This window comes from Python bivittatus, unplaced genomic scaffold (assembly GCF_059951505.1).
Source record: "Python bivittatus isolate LINGU-HERP-01145 unplaced genomic scaffold, Pbiv_v1 ctg000700_np1212, whole genome shotgun sequence".
In the NCBI taxonomy this organism is placed as follows: Eukaryota; Metazoa; Chordata; class Lepidosauria; order Squamata; family Pythonidae; genus Python; species Python bivittatus.
In genome coordinates this window covers 38754634-38775526 of record NW_028277098.1, presented here as the reverse complement: position 1 = coordinate 38775526, position 20893 = coordinate 38754634, and the positions used below count along the sequence as shown (strand labels likewise).

At 39.5% G+C, this 20893-nt stretch overlaps 1 protein-coding gene across 1 annotated transcript in view; it reads left to right on the top strand.

Moving 5' to 3' along the window:
• Positions 1–1333, top strand: part of PGM1 (phosphoglucomutase 1) — a 36133-nt gene extending 34800 nt beyond the window's left edge. The window contains exon 11 of the mRNA XM_007421258.3: positions 151–1333. Coding sequence (XP_007421320.2) covers positions 151–240 — 90 coding nt within the window. The 3' untranslated portion in view covers positions 241–1333. The remainder of the gene's footprint in view (positions 1–150) is intronic.
• The last annotated feature ends 19560 nt before the right edge of the window (positions 1334–20893 follow it).

The following is a 20893-nucleotide window of genomic DNA, read 5'->3' as shown; positions in this document are numbered from 1 at the left end:
GTCCATGCAGGTTTCTAGATCCCTAGTTTTATCCTTCTGCAGATGGCAAATAAGCAAGTTCTGAATATCTTTGGAGAATAGCCAGCAGATGGTTTCCAAAATCTTGACTGGTATTCCTCATTTTTCTTTCTCTCTCTCTCTTTTTGGTAGGTCATGTTGGCTCCCCTCATCTCTATTGCACTGAACCTGTCCCAGCTTCATGACAGAACTGGCCGCACCGGCCCCACCGTCATTACATAATGTAACACTTGAAGCCATCTGAATAGAAACGCTTTGGGTATCTGGCTGCTCCCCATCGGAATTAGCTACTCTTACCTGCCGTGATCAATTGTCTCCATCCCCCCTAAATGTTAACACTGTATTCAAAAGCATTACAAAGTGATAAAAGGGTAGACATATTACAAGTTTACACTATGTGTATGCTGATATACATTGTCTTTTTAATGTTTCTACTACTAGTCTATGCTGCCTTTTGATTTAAGCGACCATGGAAAAGATGACTATAGAAAAACAGCAGGACTAAATAGCAATACAGTGGTACCTCGGTTCACGAACGCTTCTGTTCATGAACAATTCGGTTCACGAACAGCTCCGTTCGCAAAATTTTGCCTCCGTTTGTGAACACCAGATCGGGTGACGAACAGGATCCGCGGCCATTTTCCCTCCCGTGACACATGGTCGCGGCTTCCTGTAGGGAGGGGGACTCTCCCTCCAAGCAATAACCGCCTCCCCACCCGCCTTCCTGTCCTCCACGCCAGAAGTCGCCTCGAGCAAGGTTAGCGTTTTCGTACTGTATTTTGTTTCATATTTTTGTGGTTTTAAAAAAAAACAACATGGTTCAGAATGGATTAACCGTAATTACATTGAACCTTATGGGAAATTTGATTCGGGACGCGACCAAAAATCGGGTTGCAACCAAATTCGGAAGGGTCAGAATGGATTAACCGTATTTACATTGAACCTTATGGGAAAATTTTATTCGGTTCACGACCAATCCGGTTCGCGACCAGAGTCGCGGAACGAATTAAGTTCGTGAACCAAGGTACCACTGTATAATATAACTTTATCAAGAGTGATCCAAACTGCCTCAGCACACAATTTGGGTGTGTGTATGTATGTGGGTGTGTATCCATATATTTGCAGGCAATGTGTAAACCTTCTTTTAAGTTTTGTGCCTCCAAAACTGCAATCACTGTGAATTATTCTCTTCGCAGTCCCCATGAAATGAATGCCTATGATTTGCTGTACAAATATTTAATTGTGACTCCTGGACAAAATTAATCATGAATAGGTGTTAGAACGTATTAAAATGAAATAAACCAGTGTAACTTGAGTGAGTTCAGTTTTCAAAAACAGAATTCCGGGTTGTGCACGTACTATGCGTTAACCAGTATCTCTTTGAAAAACGGTATCCCCTGCTGCAAGTGGAGCAAAGAGCTGGAGATGTTTATTTTTTCAGTCTGCATATTCATCTCATGCATTGCTGTTGCTTGTCACATTATTATTTATAACATACCTAACATGGGCTTGGCTTCAACAAAAAATGTAAGGAAAGACACACGTATCTTCACATGCAAGTCCCAGCCTGCAATCTCATAATGTTGGCCTTTGCTTTATGGGATGAGATTATACATAGAGATATAGTTACTCTCCAACTACCATTATTTTGTACATTCTCATGTCCCTTTACTTCAGTAGCACTGCTCCTGAGAAAGAAGAATTGGAAAGCTACGACGTGGTCAGAGTGGCATTTGTTACCAGCCAAGACAACATGATCGAATAGTTCCCATCAGATAATTATGTTTGGTACTTCCAGATGCAGGAAGAGTTTCTCATTTCCTCTACACTTACACATGTTTAGCTTTGGCTCCTCCTCCCACTGTTTCTTTTTTCAAGAGGGAATTTTGCAGAGTAGTTCTGCAGATGGAGTTACCAGAAGGAGAGAGAACATTTGTGAAATTGCACTTAGCAAGAGACTGTAGGTGGAGAATGAAGCCATCAGTAAACCTGGAGCTGTATTACTTGATGGAATAATTGGGCCTTTTGTAGTCTTGGTACAGTGATAGCAAGCTGAGCTGAATCAGCAAAATTTGTTGCCTCTAACACATGCACAGATGAACCTTGTCCAGCATCCAAATGAAAAAGCTGAGATAACTAAGAGCTTATGTGTGCAATAGTTAAAGTGTTGGGCTAGGAGTGGGAAGAGCTAGGATCTAGCCCACGCTTAGTGGCAGAAGGTCACAGAGTAACTTTGGGCCAACCGCTGTCTCTCAACCCAGCTTTCCTCACATAATTGTTGCTGGATAAAATGTAAGGAGATCCTCATACAAATAGTCCTTGCTTAACGACTGTAATTGGGAACAGCAACTCTTTGCTATGTAACATAGTTGTTAAGCGAGACATCACATGACTGCAGCAGACTTACAACCTCAATTCCATTGTGATCATTAAGCGAATCACCCGTGGTCATTAAGCGAGATGTCACGTGACCATGATGTGATTTTATTGTCAGCTTCTCCATTGACTCTGCTTGTCGGAAGCTGACTGTGAAGCATGCAAATGGCGATTGTGTGACTGCAGGACGCTGTGATGGTCGTAAACCCCTGCCAGCTGTGAAGTGCCTGAATCTCCATCACATGACTGCAGGGATGCTGTGATGGTCATAAGTGTGAGGACTGGTCATAAAGTTACTTATTCAGCACTGTCATAACTTAGAATGGTTGCTAAACAGGGCAGTCATTAAGCGAGGATTACCTGTATAAGCCAGTTTGTAGAGAAAATGGGATATAAATATAACAAATACATAATTATAATAATAAAACGTGTGAGAGAAAGCCTATCAGGTTGTGTAGAAATCCTCTGCTTCTCTCATAATGTTCTTCCTAATGCTCAAATGCTTTGTTTTCTACTTAAGCAGCAACCAGTACCAAATGCAAAATCATGGTTTGTAACATTATACAATAAGACAGCATGGCTGTTTGCTAAATCTCTTTTCACTGAATCTGATGGGGGAAGGGGTTTCTTTTAGAGTCTAATGCCTAAGGTACGGTGTTATTTTATAAAGGATTCATTGATATCTACATACTGGAGAAGTTTTCTATTTTTACAGTGCAATCTGTCACTTCTTATGTGCAAAGGATCATCCTTTTCATGTCAATTGACATTTGTACAAAAGATGTTGCGTTTGCTAGCCCTGTGAGATTATTTAAATCAAGTAAATTTACTTTATGCAGGCAGGGTGTTTGTGTGTGTGTGCGTGTCTATAGGACTTCCCATCCCCACATGAAAATAGACACAACTTAATTCTGTAATGTAATAAATCGCTGTTTTCCTTTCTTAGTTTTTTCTGATGTTTACATTCCTAATTATGGAAATATATACCTGCCATACAGAAGTCATACAGTAATGTCACTGCATTATAATATTTTAGACACTCACTGGTATTGTATCCTCTGGCTAAGCTACATTCAAATCAAATCTTTATTACGGTCATAGACCAGCATAGCTAAGCTACATTATATCTAACATGCTTTTTATGCATCCCTCCCTATCTCAACATCTGATCCCAAGTATAAACAAAGTTATGGGTGGACAAAAATGGATCCTGAAGAATCGAATAGATGCACAGTCAAATTGCTTGCACTTTAATATTAACAGGTTCTGTTGGTCTATGAGTGTAATGAAGATTTGATTTGATAATATCAACAGGAGTCTAATAAGCCACACAGCACTATCGTTCTACAATTCTTAGCATTATTAATATTAGCCATTCTTGTGATTTCAAAACTACTTTTGTTCATGAAGTCTACTGGCGCAATTGTCTTTTTTGCAGCTGTGCTATACGCTGATGACTCGGTGAAATGAAGTACATAATCCAGATGGAACACATAATAAGGCCTTCAAATTCCTTTTAGGTGACCCCTGCCCTGGTACAATAAGTATCTATCATATTATAAGTCCTGCAAAGGAGTGGAATCATTGCTTTCACTTTTATTTAGTGACATGTTCAAACCTAGTAATAAATGGCAAAGTATATCTCACTTTACCCTGACTACTAGTAATGCAAATTGCAATTCCTTAACTAACATGCATTTACCTAGTTAGCATCACCATAGGATGCAGTTGGAGAATATTCTTTTAAAATATATTTCAAGCTTACGATTAAAATGTTAGGTTTGTGTGGGTCACTATAAACCAGTTCTAAACATCTTAATGCTGTGACTTCGTACTAATTTATTTTAGGGTTTTATGCCTGTTTGCGAGGAATTCCCCTAATGTCCCAAGTCTTGACGGGCATAGATTTTGCAACTTTTATTTATCCTTAAATATATTTGGATAACCTTTACTTTTATAAATTATTTCCTGATCAGATGACGCCCAGCACATTACTTAATAATGATGTATTCATCTTTATTTTTTTACACTCTGAATTACTTACAATCATTCTAGCATGTTCATATGAGAGAAATAAATTGGAAGCAGATCATAGCATCATGATTCCAGTTTAAGAACCACTCCCTTCCTCTATCCTTTAGGAAAAGATTAATAGTTCAGTCTTCTTCCCCTACATGCTGTCCTTTCCAGAAAAAAAAATGTGTCTACTGAAACCTGCAGATACAGTTCATAGCCTGCAGAGGCCACTGTGATCCCTGTAGAACATCTCCTATCTTTAATGTCCTGCATTCAGCGCTTTGGTGGTGGGCAGGACAAGAAGCTTAGTCCCTTTGCTACTGTGTTGCTCCTTCCAAGAAGCAGAGGAGAATTTCTGGGCAAGCAAGGATCGGTCAGTGGGCAGAAGTAGATTAAAGAATGTGAAGGCAAATTCTTTTCTGCCTTCCCGTTGGTTTCTTTTTTTTTCTTCCTCTTTATGCCATGACAGTCCGTTTTCTCTTATTCTCCCTTTGTCGTATCTCTTTTAAAATTATTTTTAAAATATTTCTTCCTTTTTCGTTCTTCTAGGGAACTCTACAAGCTGCTAGAGAAAGGAAAATCACCTGCTTGTAGAGAATTTACAAAATGAGACCAAGAACTGCACTGTCACTCTAAAACCAGTAGAGAAACAGATTTCCTGTCCAGGATCTCAACTGCAGAGTTGTTCAGGATCAGAAATGGTGATACCCTTTGCTGATACACCGTCTTATTTAAATTACCCATCCAAGCACCTGCCCACTCCAAATTCTAGAATGCCTCCAAAGTAACTCCCCTCTACTTGACAGATTTTCGAAAGAGATGCATCTAGCGGTCTGTGGGAGTGATATCTACATGGAGGGAAAGAAATTTGTATGGAGATGTTATAAATAAGTCCTACTGCACTTCTGGTGGCAGATTTTCTGCTGCTGAAAAAGGCACCCCGATAATGGTAGATTCCCCCTACAGCTAATAATGAGTGTGAGTCTCCAGTTCCAAGGTGGAGTCATTTGATTTAATGTGTTACCACATTAATATCATGCTTGTTGTCAAGACTTGCCTCTGGAGAAGGTTAGAAAAGCTGTCCATGCAGGATGATCTACACCAACCAGCTGCTTGTCATTTGTCCAAGGAATGGTTACCTGTATCTAATATTAAAAAACAAAGGAAACACAAAACCTAATCTGTCTGCCATTGTACCCTACTGGCTTCAGCTAGCAAGATATTTAGCCTGGATGAGCTTATACTTGCCGACCCCCACAGGTATTCTAGTGTTTAATGTTGTAGAGTCATGACTGACATTGTTCTAAGACATTGTCTAAGCAGATGAAGAGTAGAAGATTGCATTCCATTCCTGCTCACATTGCATTTGAAATCATTGCTTTGTTCTAGACTAAAACAGCTCATATTTATTTCAACCAACATTGACATGGATTCAATTTTGTTACTCAGTAACAGTGAATTCCAAACTTTGCTTTAAGAAATATCACAGTCTGTTCCTTAAAAGAAATTGTTTGTTAGCTTAAAAGCTTTAAAATGTACCTTTATTAAATTGTAGATACTTCCTAAAAACATTACCTATTAAAAATCTCTTTAAAAGAATGTGCCACCATGAGTCCAAACTAGAGACTTACAGATTTTAAGAAAACTGTCATTGGTGTGGAGAGATTTGGTTGCTTATACATGTAGATCCTTACACCTAAATATAAATGTGCTCTGAAAGCAGGGTAAAGACAAACTTCAACCTTGGTCCAAAGGGATGCAATGCAAGAGCAACCCCACAACCAACCAAGCAGCCTTCTGATTCTGTTCATTGCCAAATGAGCAGTTGCACACTTACTGTGTAATTGCTCAGGTTCATTCTTGGGATTATATAGGAGGGCCAGACTGTCTCGTACTTGTCCCCTTTCTCTTGATTTTTTAAGATCAGTATCTCTTCCAGTTAATATCCAAAGATGGAAAGATGGAATAAACTGAGTAATAAGCACTTTCATTGCAGCATTAGTAGTATCTATCTGGCAGCACTTCTGTCTGCTCTCTTCAAGTATTATGAGAAGCTCAAAGATGATTTTAGTGGTCCATATATGAAAGTGTCTTAAACTAGTTTCCCAGCAGGAGTGTCCTTGTGGGTGGGAAATCAAAAATATAAAGATGGTGGTTGCAATGGCATGATCAAAGCCCTGCCCCTTTTTATGTGTATCAATATGCTTTACAGGCTTCCTGTGTTTCTTTTCAATCTTTATATACTTGGATGGTAAGCACTGCTATTTACTTTTCCTGCTGAGGATCCCCTTTCTCTTACTCTACTTTTCTTCATCTTGTAGCAATACTGTTCAGAAAATGAATACTGCCTACCTCTTGTCTTCTTTTCACACAAGAAAGAGTGGGGGAAGACAGTACTGTATGAAGAAAACAATTTGTCATTTGTGTTTCAGCTGACGATGGCAATTGAGGTCAGTTGGTCTACATGCCTGAATGGGATGGGAAAAATTGCTACAGGCAGAAGTTGGTCAAAAACAGCTGTAAGTTCTATACATCACATGCTTATTTTGAAATGCTTTGACACATCATCATTTAGCAATCCCCCTGTGGACAGTAGATAACTTTCCTGAACATGTATTACCAGTAACTGGCTCACATTTTATTTTGGCTTTATTATAGCCATTGGGTTAGCATTGCTAGCGTATTATGGGAATCCAGTCAAACTCGCTTGAGTTGCATCAGCCTTCCAATCCGTCCAAGTACCAGTTTAGCCCAATCCATCAGCCACAAAGTGCTGGCATAGCATTGTCTCACTGCTTTCACCCAGCAACCACTCTGTGCTAGAACATTAGCATATCCTGACTTACCAGTCTTTCTCCACACAGTGGTCTCTAGATGTATTGGACTACCACTTCCATCATCTGAGACAGCATCATCCTGAGACTGCAGGACTACTGCAGAATGGTAGTCCAGCATTTCTGCAGAGAGCTCCCCTGCAAAGGCTGATACCTAAATCTATACTGCCTTGGAGTTGCACAATGGCTATGTGCACATAAAAAGAGAGCAGAGAAGCTCTTGATATGTAGGTCAGGATGCTCAGACGGCCCTATTTCCAACCATAGATTCAGCAGAACAGTACCATGGTATTGGAAACTGTCTCTTCAAGGTCAGGGAAGAAAAAAAACATATTTCAGAAACCTTCCTGTATTGTCATAAATGGCACCACTGTGCAGCAGTCAGCCTGGTTCAGGATTTGCAGTTCTGTGATGTAAATGGAAGGTAAGGAAGGAGAGAAAAGCTGTACACAAAGGCTAATTCCAATTCCCAGTTATAGCTACCACACGTTCTAGATGCATTGTTTTAAATCCATCATAATCTTTACATGTATTGGGTTAAATTTGCATATTTGTGGGTTGATGTATGGCATAGCCCTTGAGCCTTTTACTGATGATACGCTAAATCTCACGTTGGACAAAGATAATAGTAAATATTTTCATAGAGGCCTAATATCCAAGGGCAAAAGAGCAGTCGTATGAGCAATTCCTCCCACACTTTCTCTTCCTCATGGCTGTTGCTCATCCTACCAGCATCAGATTAGATCCAGATGTTGTAAAATTTGTAAGTATATTCCTTTCTCCCTTTGTGTAGCTTCACCTAATGCTCATGACGTGTGGAGCTAAACAGCTGAAAGATTGCAAACCTTTGCAAAGCTATTTGCCTTTCTATACCTCTTCCTTTCTAATGTGATTAATTAAAACATGGACCTATATAATAACAAAAATATGTGTTTCAGTTATAGACTCCATGAAGGACTGCTTAACCAGCTTCTTTTTTAATCCCCTTCTTAGAGAGTTTTGAAATATAACATTCATCTCATGAAACAATATTCCTTGATGTTCTTTTAGTGGCTGTTCTGAACGTGTGCATCTCATGAAGTTAACTGAAATTGTTATTCCACACTCATAAATTTAAAGATAGCAACCCAGAATGCATTTTATATTTTTTTTGGAACTTTATCAATAAAGCAAAACAAAACAAATCCCTTCCCACCTTACAGTTTTTGATTATCTATTCTATAATTCATTTAACTGGGAGCACAAACTAGGAATTTATGACTCTCCAGATGTTGTTGAACCAGATTTCCAGCAATTCCATCCAGATATCTAATGGTGAGATGCTGAGATTTGTGGTTCAGCAGCTTCTGGATGGTGATAGGCTCCTCAGCATACCTTGAAGGATAGGATTAGATTTGATTAGACTATAGCTAATCCATCTGGATAAATTGACTTTGTTCCTTGGATTACAACTGACTTTGAACCTGGGTTTAATAATAGTAAAGTTCTGTAGAATGTTTTAAATTCTTCAGAAAATTACAGAATAGTTAGCTTCTTTTTCAGAAAGGAAGAATATACATGCATCTGAGCTTAATAAAAAAATTGTCACACAAACTCTACCAAACAGGCACAGTTTAGACTTTTGGGTTAGGATAGCAAGCATGTCAGTCTGAGGAACAGATGGTTTAAGGATTTCCACACACACACACACACACCCAAATTTGTTTGAATAGCCGGCAGCAAATGACAGGGAATATGCTTTTTAAATAGAATTTTGAACCAAGGAGCAAGGCATAATGGATAGGGAAGGATTTTGGTTGAACTAGCCCATCCCACCTTATTGTCTTCCAGGGGTGTTGGACTTCAATGTTGAGAATGTTCAATAGTGTTCAATAGTTGAGAATCCTTAAAGCTGATGTTCAACACAATGGAGACTCAAGTTTGGCAAACACTGCTCTTAAAGGAGCTACAATCTTAGAGGCGTTTCCATTGAGCAAAACAGTCTAAGTAAACAGGCATAGGACTGCACTATCAAAGGCTTACTGTTCAAAGTGTGACTGTAGGCTACAACATTCTGGGTTCTCCCTGGCTGGCTGCATGGGGAAGTGAAATTATTTGGTCATACTCATCGGTCTAGTGAGCACAAGTCCAGTATAAGATGGGCACGCTGTACTATCCCTTTCTCTTTCTTCATGACCAACATATATATTACTGTATAATGAAAGGAACACATAAATTGCTCCTATGTAATTACAAATTATTCATACGTACCTTTTCCCTGAGATAAAACAGAGCAAAGTAGGAAAACACAAATGCAAATTTACACAGTTTCCCCCCACCCCCCATGCTATAAAGATAAAAGCATTACACTGCTCTGTAATTATAGGGCCTCAAAGAAGAAAGTTTTATAATGGCCGTTTTCAGAATCTCCACTTTTAAAATCCATGGCACAGAATGAAAGAACATGATTCTAAACAACGCTGAGCTTTTAATTCTCCTTTCTTGTAGGAGGAAAGAACTTATTTCAGTATTGTGCTGAAGTGGTTGACAGATACAAACATTTGGAACAACTGTAAACATTGTTGCTGCTCCCACTGAGAGAGAGATATATAAAATCTCTATACTGTACATTTATACTTCAGACTTAGTGAAGTATTTCCAAAAGGCAGAACAGCTGCGATTTGTCTAATATAGCTGGCTTACGATACTTAAATGCTACTCCCCAATTATGCAGGGAGTGTGTCTTTGAACACATTTCAATTACCCCAAAGGGCTTTCCTTATTCTGTTCTGTTTTGAAATACAGGTAGTCTTTGGTCAATGAGCACTTGTTCAATGACCATTCGAAGTTACAAAGGTGCTGAACGAGTGGTACTTACGACTGGTCCTCGAAATTCCAGCTGTCCCAGCACCCCTGTGGTCACGTAATCACAATCTGGACACTTGGCTACCAGCCTGCACTTATGACAGTCGCAGCATCCCACGGTTATGTGATCACCATTTGCGACCTTCCCTGCTGGCTTCCCGCAAGCAAAGTCAATGGAGAAGCTGGCGGGAAAGATCGCAAATCATTCCAGTAAGTTTCTCACACTCTCTCCCACCTGGCAGCAGCCATTCCTGGCCCTGCCACACTTGCTCCATGCCTTGTCAGCCACCTGCGCATCCTCCTCTGCCCGGCGCCAGCTACCCCTGGCCCCGCTGCACTTGTGCCGCACCCCGCGGGCTACCGGCACACCCTCCCTCACCCAGCAGCAGCCCCTTACCTGCCTGCTGGCCTGCTTGTGAGCTGCTTGGGACTTGCTTAACAATGGCAACAGGGAGTGCCAGGATTGCTGTTGCTAAGCGATGTGGTCATGTGACATTGCGCTTTATGACTGCATCACTTACCAATGGAAATTCCAGTCCCAATTACTGTCGTTAACTGAGGACTATCTGCATTCAGAATTAACATGGTAACCAATATTCTGTCAGTGTTCACCTAATACATGTTGCCCTGAAACAGGTAGTAGCTCAATTTAACTGTTAAACTGAAAAAACAACTATAAAAACTTTTGAAGTTAAAATATGACTAGTTGTTCTTTTTTTTTTAAGGTAATTATATAAATGGAGAAAGGATTAAAAAGTCTTTTTGTACCTTAATATTAATTTTTGCTATATAATGTGCCAGTTTGCTTCTGGGTCCAATTCAAGGTATTGGTTATCACCTTTAAAGCCCTACATGGCATGGGACCAGGTTACCTGAGGGACCGTCTCATCCCCATTACGTCGACCCGTTCCACCCAGTCAGGCAAAGAAGGCATGTTGTGGACCCCGTCAGCAAAAGAATGTCAACTAGCAAGGCCCAGGAGGAGAGCTTTCTCTGCCATTGCCCCCCCACATGGAACACTCTTCCCCTAGAGGTGAGGGGGCCCCCCACTCTCCCAGCCTTCCAGAAAGGGGTGAAGACCTGGCTCTGCCAACTCACGTGGGGCGAGAGGGGATATAACCAATCCTGGGGGTGGCTAGCGCCTTGAACACACTCCCCGAGTCTAATAACTCACTGGAAGATATTTATTATTTATATAGGAAGTCTTCTTGTAATGTATTTTAATTCATATTTATTCTATTTTAATTAATTTTTTTTTTTTTACTGTATACTGCCCAGAGTTGCTCTGCAATGAGATGGGCAGTGACAAATTTGAAATATAAAATAATTAACTGTCTTTTAAAACATTTACAGTATTGTAATGTTGGTAGGGTTTTGTTTTGTTTTGTTTAAGGCTGCAAGTTTATCATCTGATACAGAAACGAAAGAAATCAAGCTTTCTCTCAACCTCCCTAGATTATGTAAACTGTCCTGCAGAATTTAATGTTTATTCTATGACATTACTGGGAGTTTCATAACTATGACAATCATGAGATTTTCCCAGTAGGACACTGATGTAAGAAATCAACAAGGACATAAGGTAGATTTAAAAAGATGGGGCCCCATTAAAAGTATAATTCAGTATTTGAAATGATAGGTAGTTCAATATTTTTCATCCAAGGCAGCAAAACAAATCAGTTAAGAGTTGTTTCAGTATTTAAGACTTCAACGGAGGAAAAACAGCAGAGAAAAAAAAATTATACCCACATTGGATGCAGTGAGGTGGTGGTGGTGGTGGTGAAGATGGCCAAATGAATATTCTGCCTTTGGGCCTTTCATCATCTTTAAAAAGGCCCTTTCGTCATGGCTGGATCACTTTCTTTTTAGACTGCCAGTGATTTTACCCCTCTGCAAATGCAAAATAGTCTGTAGTGGTGGTTAATGAATTCAGATGGATTTCTGAGGGCTCTGGATGATTTCTAACTGATGTGTCTGACATATCTTTTGAAACCCTAATGGTCCCCTTCTACAGAAAGATCACTCAGATGATTGATATGGCTATTTTAAGTGTCCCCTTTGGTTGAGTAGGATACCTGCAGCTCCTGAAATGTGAGCAATGAAGAAGCAGGAAGATTACTGTAATACAAGTGCAGGAAAACCCCTAAAAAAGCCCCACTGAGAATTCATTACAGGACTTACTCTGCTAAAGATGGAAAAGAGGGCACAGTTTCACTGCATCTTCCCCATCAATGAATCTTTCAATCTTGCCCACCAGATTGCCCACCACTTTTCCTGTCCAGGGCACTGATTTTACAATCTGGCCTTGGAGGAAGCCCGGATGAACCTTAAGGAACATGCTGTGGCAGACCTGCAAAGCACTTTAGGGATAAAGCTGCTCATTTTCATTGTGAGTTGGACACGCAAATGCAAGTGTCTGGAGCCCTTTCTAATCTACTTATGTTGGATATCTTTCATTTGTTGGGGTCTGAGGATGTTAGACCTTTGTTTAGGCTTATTAAATCTAGAGGGAGGTGATATCTATCTTGACCCAAGAGGTGAATAAAACCTCACTGAAAGAAAGAATGAGTTCAACTTTTAAAAAATGACCACGATCCTGAAGAAGCTGAGTTTGAACCTGAGTGGCATTTACTCAGATTTTGTTTGCTAAAATCCTTTGCCTGGGTAAAATATAGGATAAGAAGGCTGACTGTGCAACTACAATCATGTTTCAGTCCTGATTTCAAACAAGGAAGCAAACAAACCATCCCCCTGCCTTGCTCACTTTGTGGAATTATTTTTATCAGAAGACAGGAGACTTGTAATTCTTTCGATTTTCCTGAACTGCTTAGCAGCTTTCAATAGTACTGATTATGGCACTCTTCTATCTAAAGTAGGCAACAACCTTTTTCAATGATAATTCATCATGTTAGTAGAATCATAAAGGGCCCATGCTAAGCAGCGATTATGGCCACACTGTCTGGGGATGATGGATATAAATGTCAAACAGATGGGGGGGGCAGGCTTGGTAAATTGAGCTTTCCGAACAGCTAGAGCTGTGGCAAAAGTTCCTGCCTGTTGTTTCTTTACTGCAATGGACACACTACAGAATGGACCTGCACACAGCATCCTTTCCTCCATATGAGATCTGAGTGATGGGTTAGCCCTAGCAGATACTCCCTGCTGCACCCAGCCTCACCAAGGACCCCCAGTGGCAGACCCTCTAGCTAGAGTGCCCTGGTGCACAGAAGCTCTCTGGACTAAGTGAGGGTACATCTCAGTGATAAGACTTGACTACTGCTGCCCTGGAATAGAAGCATTGCTCCACACTGGCCCCTGCCCATCCTGCTTGGTCAGCCTCCCCCAAATGGCAAATGATACAAGGTGGCTCTTGATTCAGCTACTGCATTTTCGTTTGGGCCCAGTTACTGCTAAGCCCGCTGCTGAGGTGGTAGAGTGGTGGAGACAAGCTCAGCATGTCTGGAACAGAGCCCCTCGTATACTGCAGAGACACATATGCTGGGAGGAACCATATGTGACATATTTACTCAGACCAGGAAGACAAAATGGCTGACCAGCCTGGCCTTCAGAGAAAGTCTGCCCAAGAGAGGAAGTGTCTTCTGTTGTCTGAGCTCCAGTCACCTGGGGTGCCCCCTCAAATAACCCTCTGAGCCTCTGCCTTTAATGGCAGCCCAGGCAAGGATACTGAGGAAGTGAGGTGAGTCGGTGCCTGCCATTTTCAGAGGCTCAGCAGAACAATTTAACAACTGCTTTGCATGAAATAGATTGAACCGGCTAGATGACACCTTGAGCGGCTTGGTTCTGCTCCTCCTTAGTGTTTAACTCCTGGGCAGTCTTGTTTTTGAATTTTGCATGGCTGTATTCTTTTTTCTTATGCTGTGTACAAGTAATTCCTGAGTGTGGTCATCAAAGATTGGCCGATACTTCTAAACTTATAATAGGGTATTCAGTGCAAGACCAGTTTAAAGATTGAGTGAAAATGTAGCCTTGGAGCCATGAAGTTTCTCATTAATAGGTAGGACCTGGCCAAGTCATCTTATTCTAAACATGGTAACATATATTTCTATTTAGACTGCAATAACTATTAATTAGCATATGCATATTGTATGTACATCTACATTCTGTTTTTGATGTGTCTTGGCTACCTTTGAAGAATGGATGATTCAGATAAGCTGTGTGCATGTTTGGGGAGTTTTGAAAATTCTCAAAACTGATGGAAATGTTTTTTTTCCCCTGTTTAAACATGGTATTATTTATAAAGGGACAAAAATGCAACCTTTTTTTGACAAAGAAAAGGTAATGAGAGGAATGATAGTCCAGCGTATGTTCAAAGCAGCATTTATAAAATATTTTTTTGTTTCCTTCCAAAGTATACACATTTTTCAGAACTGTTCCACTGCAGCTTATAAGTAGAGGTGAGTTATAGACCCTCATGTCAAAAATTAAGCACCTTTTCAAAAATACTTTCAACATATATGTACTTGAAGTTGAGTTGTTCTGAAATTCTGAATATTAAAAGGTTGTTCAAGCCTATCTGACTAGGATGGATGGAAAGATGGATGGATGGAGATAGACAAAGAGATGATAGAGATAGAGATGGAGATGGAGATAGAGATAGAGATAGAGATAGAGATAGAGATAGAGATAGAGATAGAGATAGAGATAGAGATAGAGATAGAGATAGAGATAGAGATAGAGATAGAGATAGAGATAGAGATAGAGATAATCACCTCCTTTTATATTCCGAAGAGGAATAACAGGAAGAGGATTAATAGAAGAGAATAAAGGATTAAAAACAATTAGCCTTCCTTTCTCCATCTCTTATTTCTGTTCCTTGTTTACAAACCAGCAGTGCTGTTCACCAGATGACTGTTTGCATCTCACCACAGCAAAACCCACTTTACGTTTTGATGGTATTTCAGATGATCACATCAGTGACTAAAATTCCAGCCCCTCAAGATTACACACTTCTTCCATTGTTTCCACATGATTTCTTTCTTTAGAAGAGGCTTTCTTTCAATTCCCATAAACTTCAGGAAGAGGTTGATAGCTCTCACATTTCATATTGTATGACCCAGTGAGCTGATGTTTTTCTCTTTCATTTAGAGAACAGATTTAAAGTTTGGATTATAGTGACTAGAGATGTCCTTGCCTGCATTTTTCCTGACAAATATATCATTACTCTAGGGTTTCAAATATTCTAAATAAAACTTCCAAAAAATTAAAAAGCAATACAGTACTGTGTTATAACTTCAATTCTTTTGTATTCAGATATTTCTGGGCTTCAGGTGAAGTAGAGACCCCATGGTTGCACTACTAATAAACACAACTAAATTTTCTCATAAAAAGTCAATGCTGAATACATAAATAATTCTCTCCAAAACTCACTTTAGAAAGAGTAGTATCTCCTGGGATATATTTTCTTCATGTATAGGATAAATATTGTGGATTGTATTCAAGGATCAAAATATATGTGTGTGAATATTTCAACCTTACATTTTATACCAAGGTAACATATTCAGTGACCTTGAACCAGCCACCATCTTGTAGGATGATCAGTTTTATAACATTATTCAAGAGTACTAAATGTCACAAAAGTGGTAATAGGCTTCATATACTGAGGAGAAAGTGCACAATGGACTTCATCAATGAAAAGAGGAAAATTCGGGAACAGTTGATTATAGAAGCATTAACAATCTAAGTAACAGAAATCACTTGCATTCACTACAAGCCAGGGTGATGTCTCAGGCATCATGATATCATCACACAAATGAAGGGAATATGTAGTGTGTAAACTGCATTATTTGTGTCATTTGTATGACCACGTGGTCCTTTCTTGACCCCATTGTGGACATCCATGGCAGTAATAGTAGTAAATGTTACAGTACTAAAGATAGACACCACAAGATGTGGTCCAACCTGCTTGCACATGTCATCTTTATGAATGGACATTATGTAAGCATTGAATGATAAATATATAAATAGTTGGAATAAACTGACATTGGAAAAAAAAAGTATAGGTGAGCATCCACCATGAGGGAACTTAGAGTAGACAGAAACCAAGGGACCACTTTTAAAAAATGCTTCCCAATTTCATTGCTTCATACTGTCTCTGTGGTTTTTTCCCTTTCCTTCTATTTTATTCCAAAGTGTACTTGACTGAGAATGTTGAATATGCTTTTCATATGTTCGAAATGTGTCAGTAAAATATAGCATTTATTAGTATGATTGGAAAATATGAAGTGGGCAACATATTTTGGAAGGAAAATATAAGCAGTCGTGCAATGTGGTTGTACACCAAAAACCAGGGAACCAGCAAATGTGCCCTGGATCTGAACCTAATTGCAACATTTTGCTTTTGTATCTTTACATCTGCTGTTAACAAATTACTGCCAGGAGTATGCTCCATGGTTATCTATACATTAAATAATGAGTTGTCTATAATACATACAAACGTCATCTTCTTGGATATTGGTTTTGAGACTTCATTATTATTATTACCTTTATTTCACTTGTTGAAATGTTCAACTAGACATAGTTTCTTTTCAGACAGTTTTATCACATCAACATATTGAAGGAGAATCCAGTCAAAATCTGATCACTCTCTTGAGGTCTACCTTTGTCCTCATCTTGATTACTATTTGCCATTACTGAGTTGAATTAGTCTTTTTAAAATACATATTTTAATTTTTAAACTCAGGCATTTGTTTTGCTTCTTTTTCCTAATTTTCAATCATCTTCTATTTCCAATTCTTCCACTATAGCACACCACAGCCTTTGCAACTGTTGCAAGTTAAAGGGAAAATAGCAAAAATATTTGTGTTGACTTCAGAATGCTGCAGATTAAAAGCAGATGTATTCTCCAAGCATGTGTTTTAACTTTCATTGATGTGCTCTGAAGAACAGTCTCTAGGCCAGGAAGCAAATTGTATTTGCTAATTGTGGGCAGTTGGACAGATGGGGAGCTAAAAATAATATTTTTATGTTTTATTACTGTAAATTATTTTATTTCTTCTCTCAAACAGGACATATCTGGTGCAATTCATGTACCAGTTTTATACACACTTTTTCAACAAAGTTGTCATCAAGTCCTTGTTGGACTCAACCAATTGATAGTATCTATTTACATGGTTTTTTAAAACTGGCCGCTGAAAGAAAATATGATTACAAAAGTAGCACTAAATTATGTATTTTGCATTCTTAGCCTCATGGCAAACTCATGGTAGCAGGTGAATTCATAATTTCACCATGGTTTCATAATCTTGTTTTAAAGATTATTTAGTTACATAATTCACAAACTTACCTGCTTCTGTCCCCAGAAAGGTATCTGTGCAAATTGATCCTTAAAGGTGACTCATTTCCTGACTCTTACTCAAATTTTAGATAAGTTAACTCATACAGGGCTTGAAATGTCTTTAGACATCAATCTTACATGTGTGCTTCCAACAGATATAGGTGAATAAATCTAATGAGTTGTGTTTATTAAATCAGCCTTATACCTGCCGAGGTCTACCTAACCCGAATGGTAGCTTCTAAGCAAGTAGTGAGTCCAGAACCAGTGACAGAGGTGTTCACAGGACTTTTTTCCATTTCCATTTTTATTATTATTCAGAAAATAAATACAAATAATCACATAGAAAAAAAAGAGAAGAAAAAAGTGGCTATTGATATACAAAAGAAGAAAAAAAGAAAAAGAAAAATCAATTAAAACATTATTAGGAAACGATTACAAATTACAGGTAGTCCTTACTTCCTGCCTCATTCAGTGACCGTTTGAAGTTATAATGCCACTGAAAAAGTAGGATTACAATTGGTCCTGAAACGTGAACATCGCAACGTCCCTGCGGTCACATGATCGCAATTCAGGCACTTCGCAATTCAGGCACTTCACAATCAGCACACATTTATGATGGTCACAGTGTCCCACGGTCATGTGATCGCCATTTGCAACCTTCACAAGCAGTCTATGGGGAAGCCAGCAGGAAGTCGCAAGTCGCAGTCACGTGACATCTCTCTTAACGACCCATGTTGATTTGCTAAACGACCACAGAGCACTGATGTTGTAAATCCAGCACAATCATGTGACATTTCACTTTACGTCCACATCGTTTAGCAACAGAGTTGCCAGTCCCAATTGCAGTTGGTAAGTGAGGAACATCTGTATACTCTTCCCTCCTGTTCTACTCTGACTGATAATTGCAGTCCGTCTGTTTGTAAGCATTAGGAATTGTTTCTGATTTCTGTTTGAATACTTTTGTCTACACCTTAGAAACCATACTCTAAATTCAGGTGTTTACAAGATTGAAAGCTTTCATCAAAACGATGGAAGGACCACTGTATTGTCTTGATACTCTAAATTCAGGTGTTTACAAGATTGAAAGCTTTCATCAAAACGATGGAAGGACCACTGTATTGTCTTGATACTCTAAATTCAGGTGTTTACAAGATTGAAAGCTTTCATCAAAACGATGGAAGGACCACTGTATTGTCTTGATGCAAGCCAACCCATCTGTACATGTGGGCAATGCCATGACATACAAGCAAAAAGGACAGAGCTTGTGTTGTAATGGCATAACCCTTTAATAATTCCCCAAACCCTCTTCAGAATAAGAGTATTTTGCAAATGGAGTAGAATTTGAAAGGAGGCCAAAGTCAGCCTAAAACTAGGTCAGAGTTTAATCATTGTGATATAGATTTTCCATCTTATGTATCTGTCAGTCATATATAGTATTATATCTACGGTGACCAAATTTTATTGGAAAAAATAAAGGACAAACCAGAAAAAGGGGCAAATCTGAAAGAAGTTCATAAGGATAAAAAAAAATTAATTATGTGTATACAGGTAGTGCTTTACTTACAACCACTTTCTTTTTTCCTGCAGCATGAAGCCAGCCCCAGCCTGGCCCAGCAGCCAGACTGGCATGCCTCGTCAGCCATGGGAGCAAGAAGACACCAATGGTCAGCTGGGGTGGTGGAGCGCAGGGCAGCAGGGGTCCCGGGGTGCAGGGTGATGAAGGTGACCGTGGCTGGGAATAGGCTGGGGCCGGCTGTGGCTTCCCGGGGTGTGGCAAGCAGCCCCAGAGCTGCATGGTTCTGGGGCTGCTTGCCACTCCGCAAGGCAGGTTGGCCAAAAGGGCAGAGATGGGTGAGGAGATAGGCAGATGGGGGGAGTTGGAGGCAGTCCTTTACCTTACTGAGGCTTGGGGCTGGGAGGGACCAAGCCCAGAATGGCTTGGATTGGGGTGGCTACTCGCTTAATGACCTGTAATTCTCAGTTAATGACAGCAACTGGGACTGCTGGGATTGCCGTCACGAAGCAATGTGGTCATGTGACATCTCACTTTATAACTACATTGAAATTCCTGTCCCAATTGTTGTTGTAAGTTGAGGACTACCTGTAACTTTGCTTTACAAAGGAAAATTCAAGAGTAAAACCAAGAAAAACTTTACAAGGACACATATTCCAATAAAATATCTAAAATCAAACAGTATATGTAAATTTAATTAAAAAAGACATTCAATTTCCATATTTTTCACATGAATGTGAAAGACTCTGCACTAAGTGGTACCATCTGTACAGTAAAAATTAAATGACCAAAATAAAGGAAAAAAGTTTCTGAAAAATACATAAATATAAAGGAGAGCTTTCTGAAATAAAGGACTGTCCTTTATAATAAAGGATGTATGGTCACTGTAACTATATCTGAGAGTTAGTTATAGCATCTTGACAATATGGAATACATTAGATATATTAGATATCATAGGTTAGATATAAACCAAAATCAAACGATAGTTTATAGAATTGTGTAAACGAGGCTACTTTAGAATAATGTAATTTGTGGTTATTGTCTGCTACCTTTCAAGGGCTTTGTCTATAAAAGCAAGTATTAAAAAATTTAAAATAAATACAGTAAAACTCAGGCCCTGTAAACTACTTTCTTTTAAAGTGGCCCAGGTTTATAACACTTTCTCCAAGGAAATATTCCAGGTCCTTTTTTCTGCATTTTAGTGGAAATGAAACCAAGCAATAATCCATTCCTCCCAGCCCCAGCTTCACCTGGTTTTAAATGTCAAATGTGGTATTATTTTTGTTCTTCTGTAACAAGGAACATTTATTTCAAAATTTATGCTTTGGTATTTTCCAACTGACTGATCTGTTAATTCTTTTGACATGCATTCTCCACATTCTTATTGTATGCTATTTAGCTAAACATAATATTTAAAATAAAGACATCACTTGGCAACTCCCCCCCACCATGGGTTTAGGAGTGGAAAAAACCCATTGGCAGAAATCCACCATTTATCAACCCTGCAAACAGCTTTTGCTCAGGTTGGCAATGGGGGTAGTAGCTTTCACCGTGATTTTTCCCTTAGCATTTCTTTCTTCATCCCTCTCCCACTGAAACTAAGGAGAAGTTTCATACTTATGCCAAGCTCCATATTTTTTTCTGATTTTTGATGTTTAAAGAATGTTAATAATTGGGTTGCAGCAACCATCACTATCGATATTTCTAAAAATGTCTCATAGTCCCAGAGGGACTTTCATGAGATAAAAAGAGGAGGAGGCGCCTCCCGTTGGCTTTTTTGTGACGGGTGTATATTCGTCAAATGCACGTGAAATAAAACTTAAGGCGCGTCTGAATCGGAGAGTTAACTTTTAGGGGCTCTGCTGCCCAGGTAAAGAAGCGTGTCCTCGCTGTCCCAGCAGGGGGCGCGGAAGAGCCGATCGGGGCGGGATGGCCGGCCCCTTCCAGTCGGCGGGGCTGCCTTGGCCTGGGATGGGGCGGGCTGGAGCAGAGCTTCGAGAA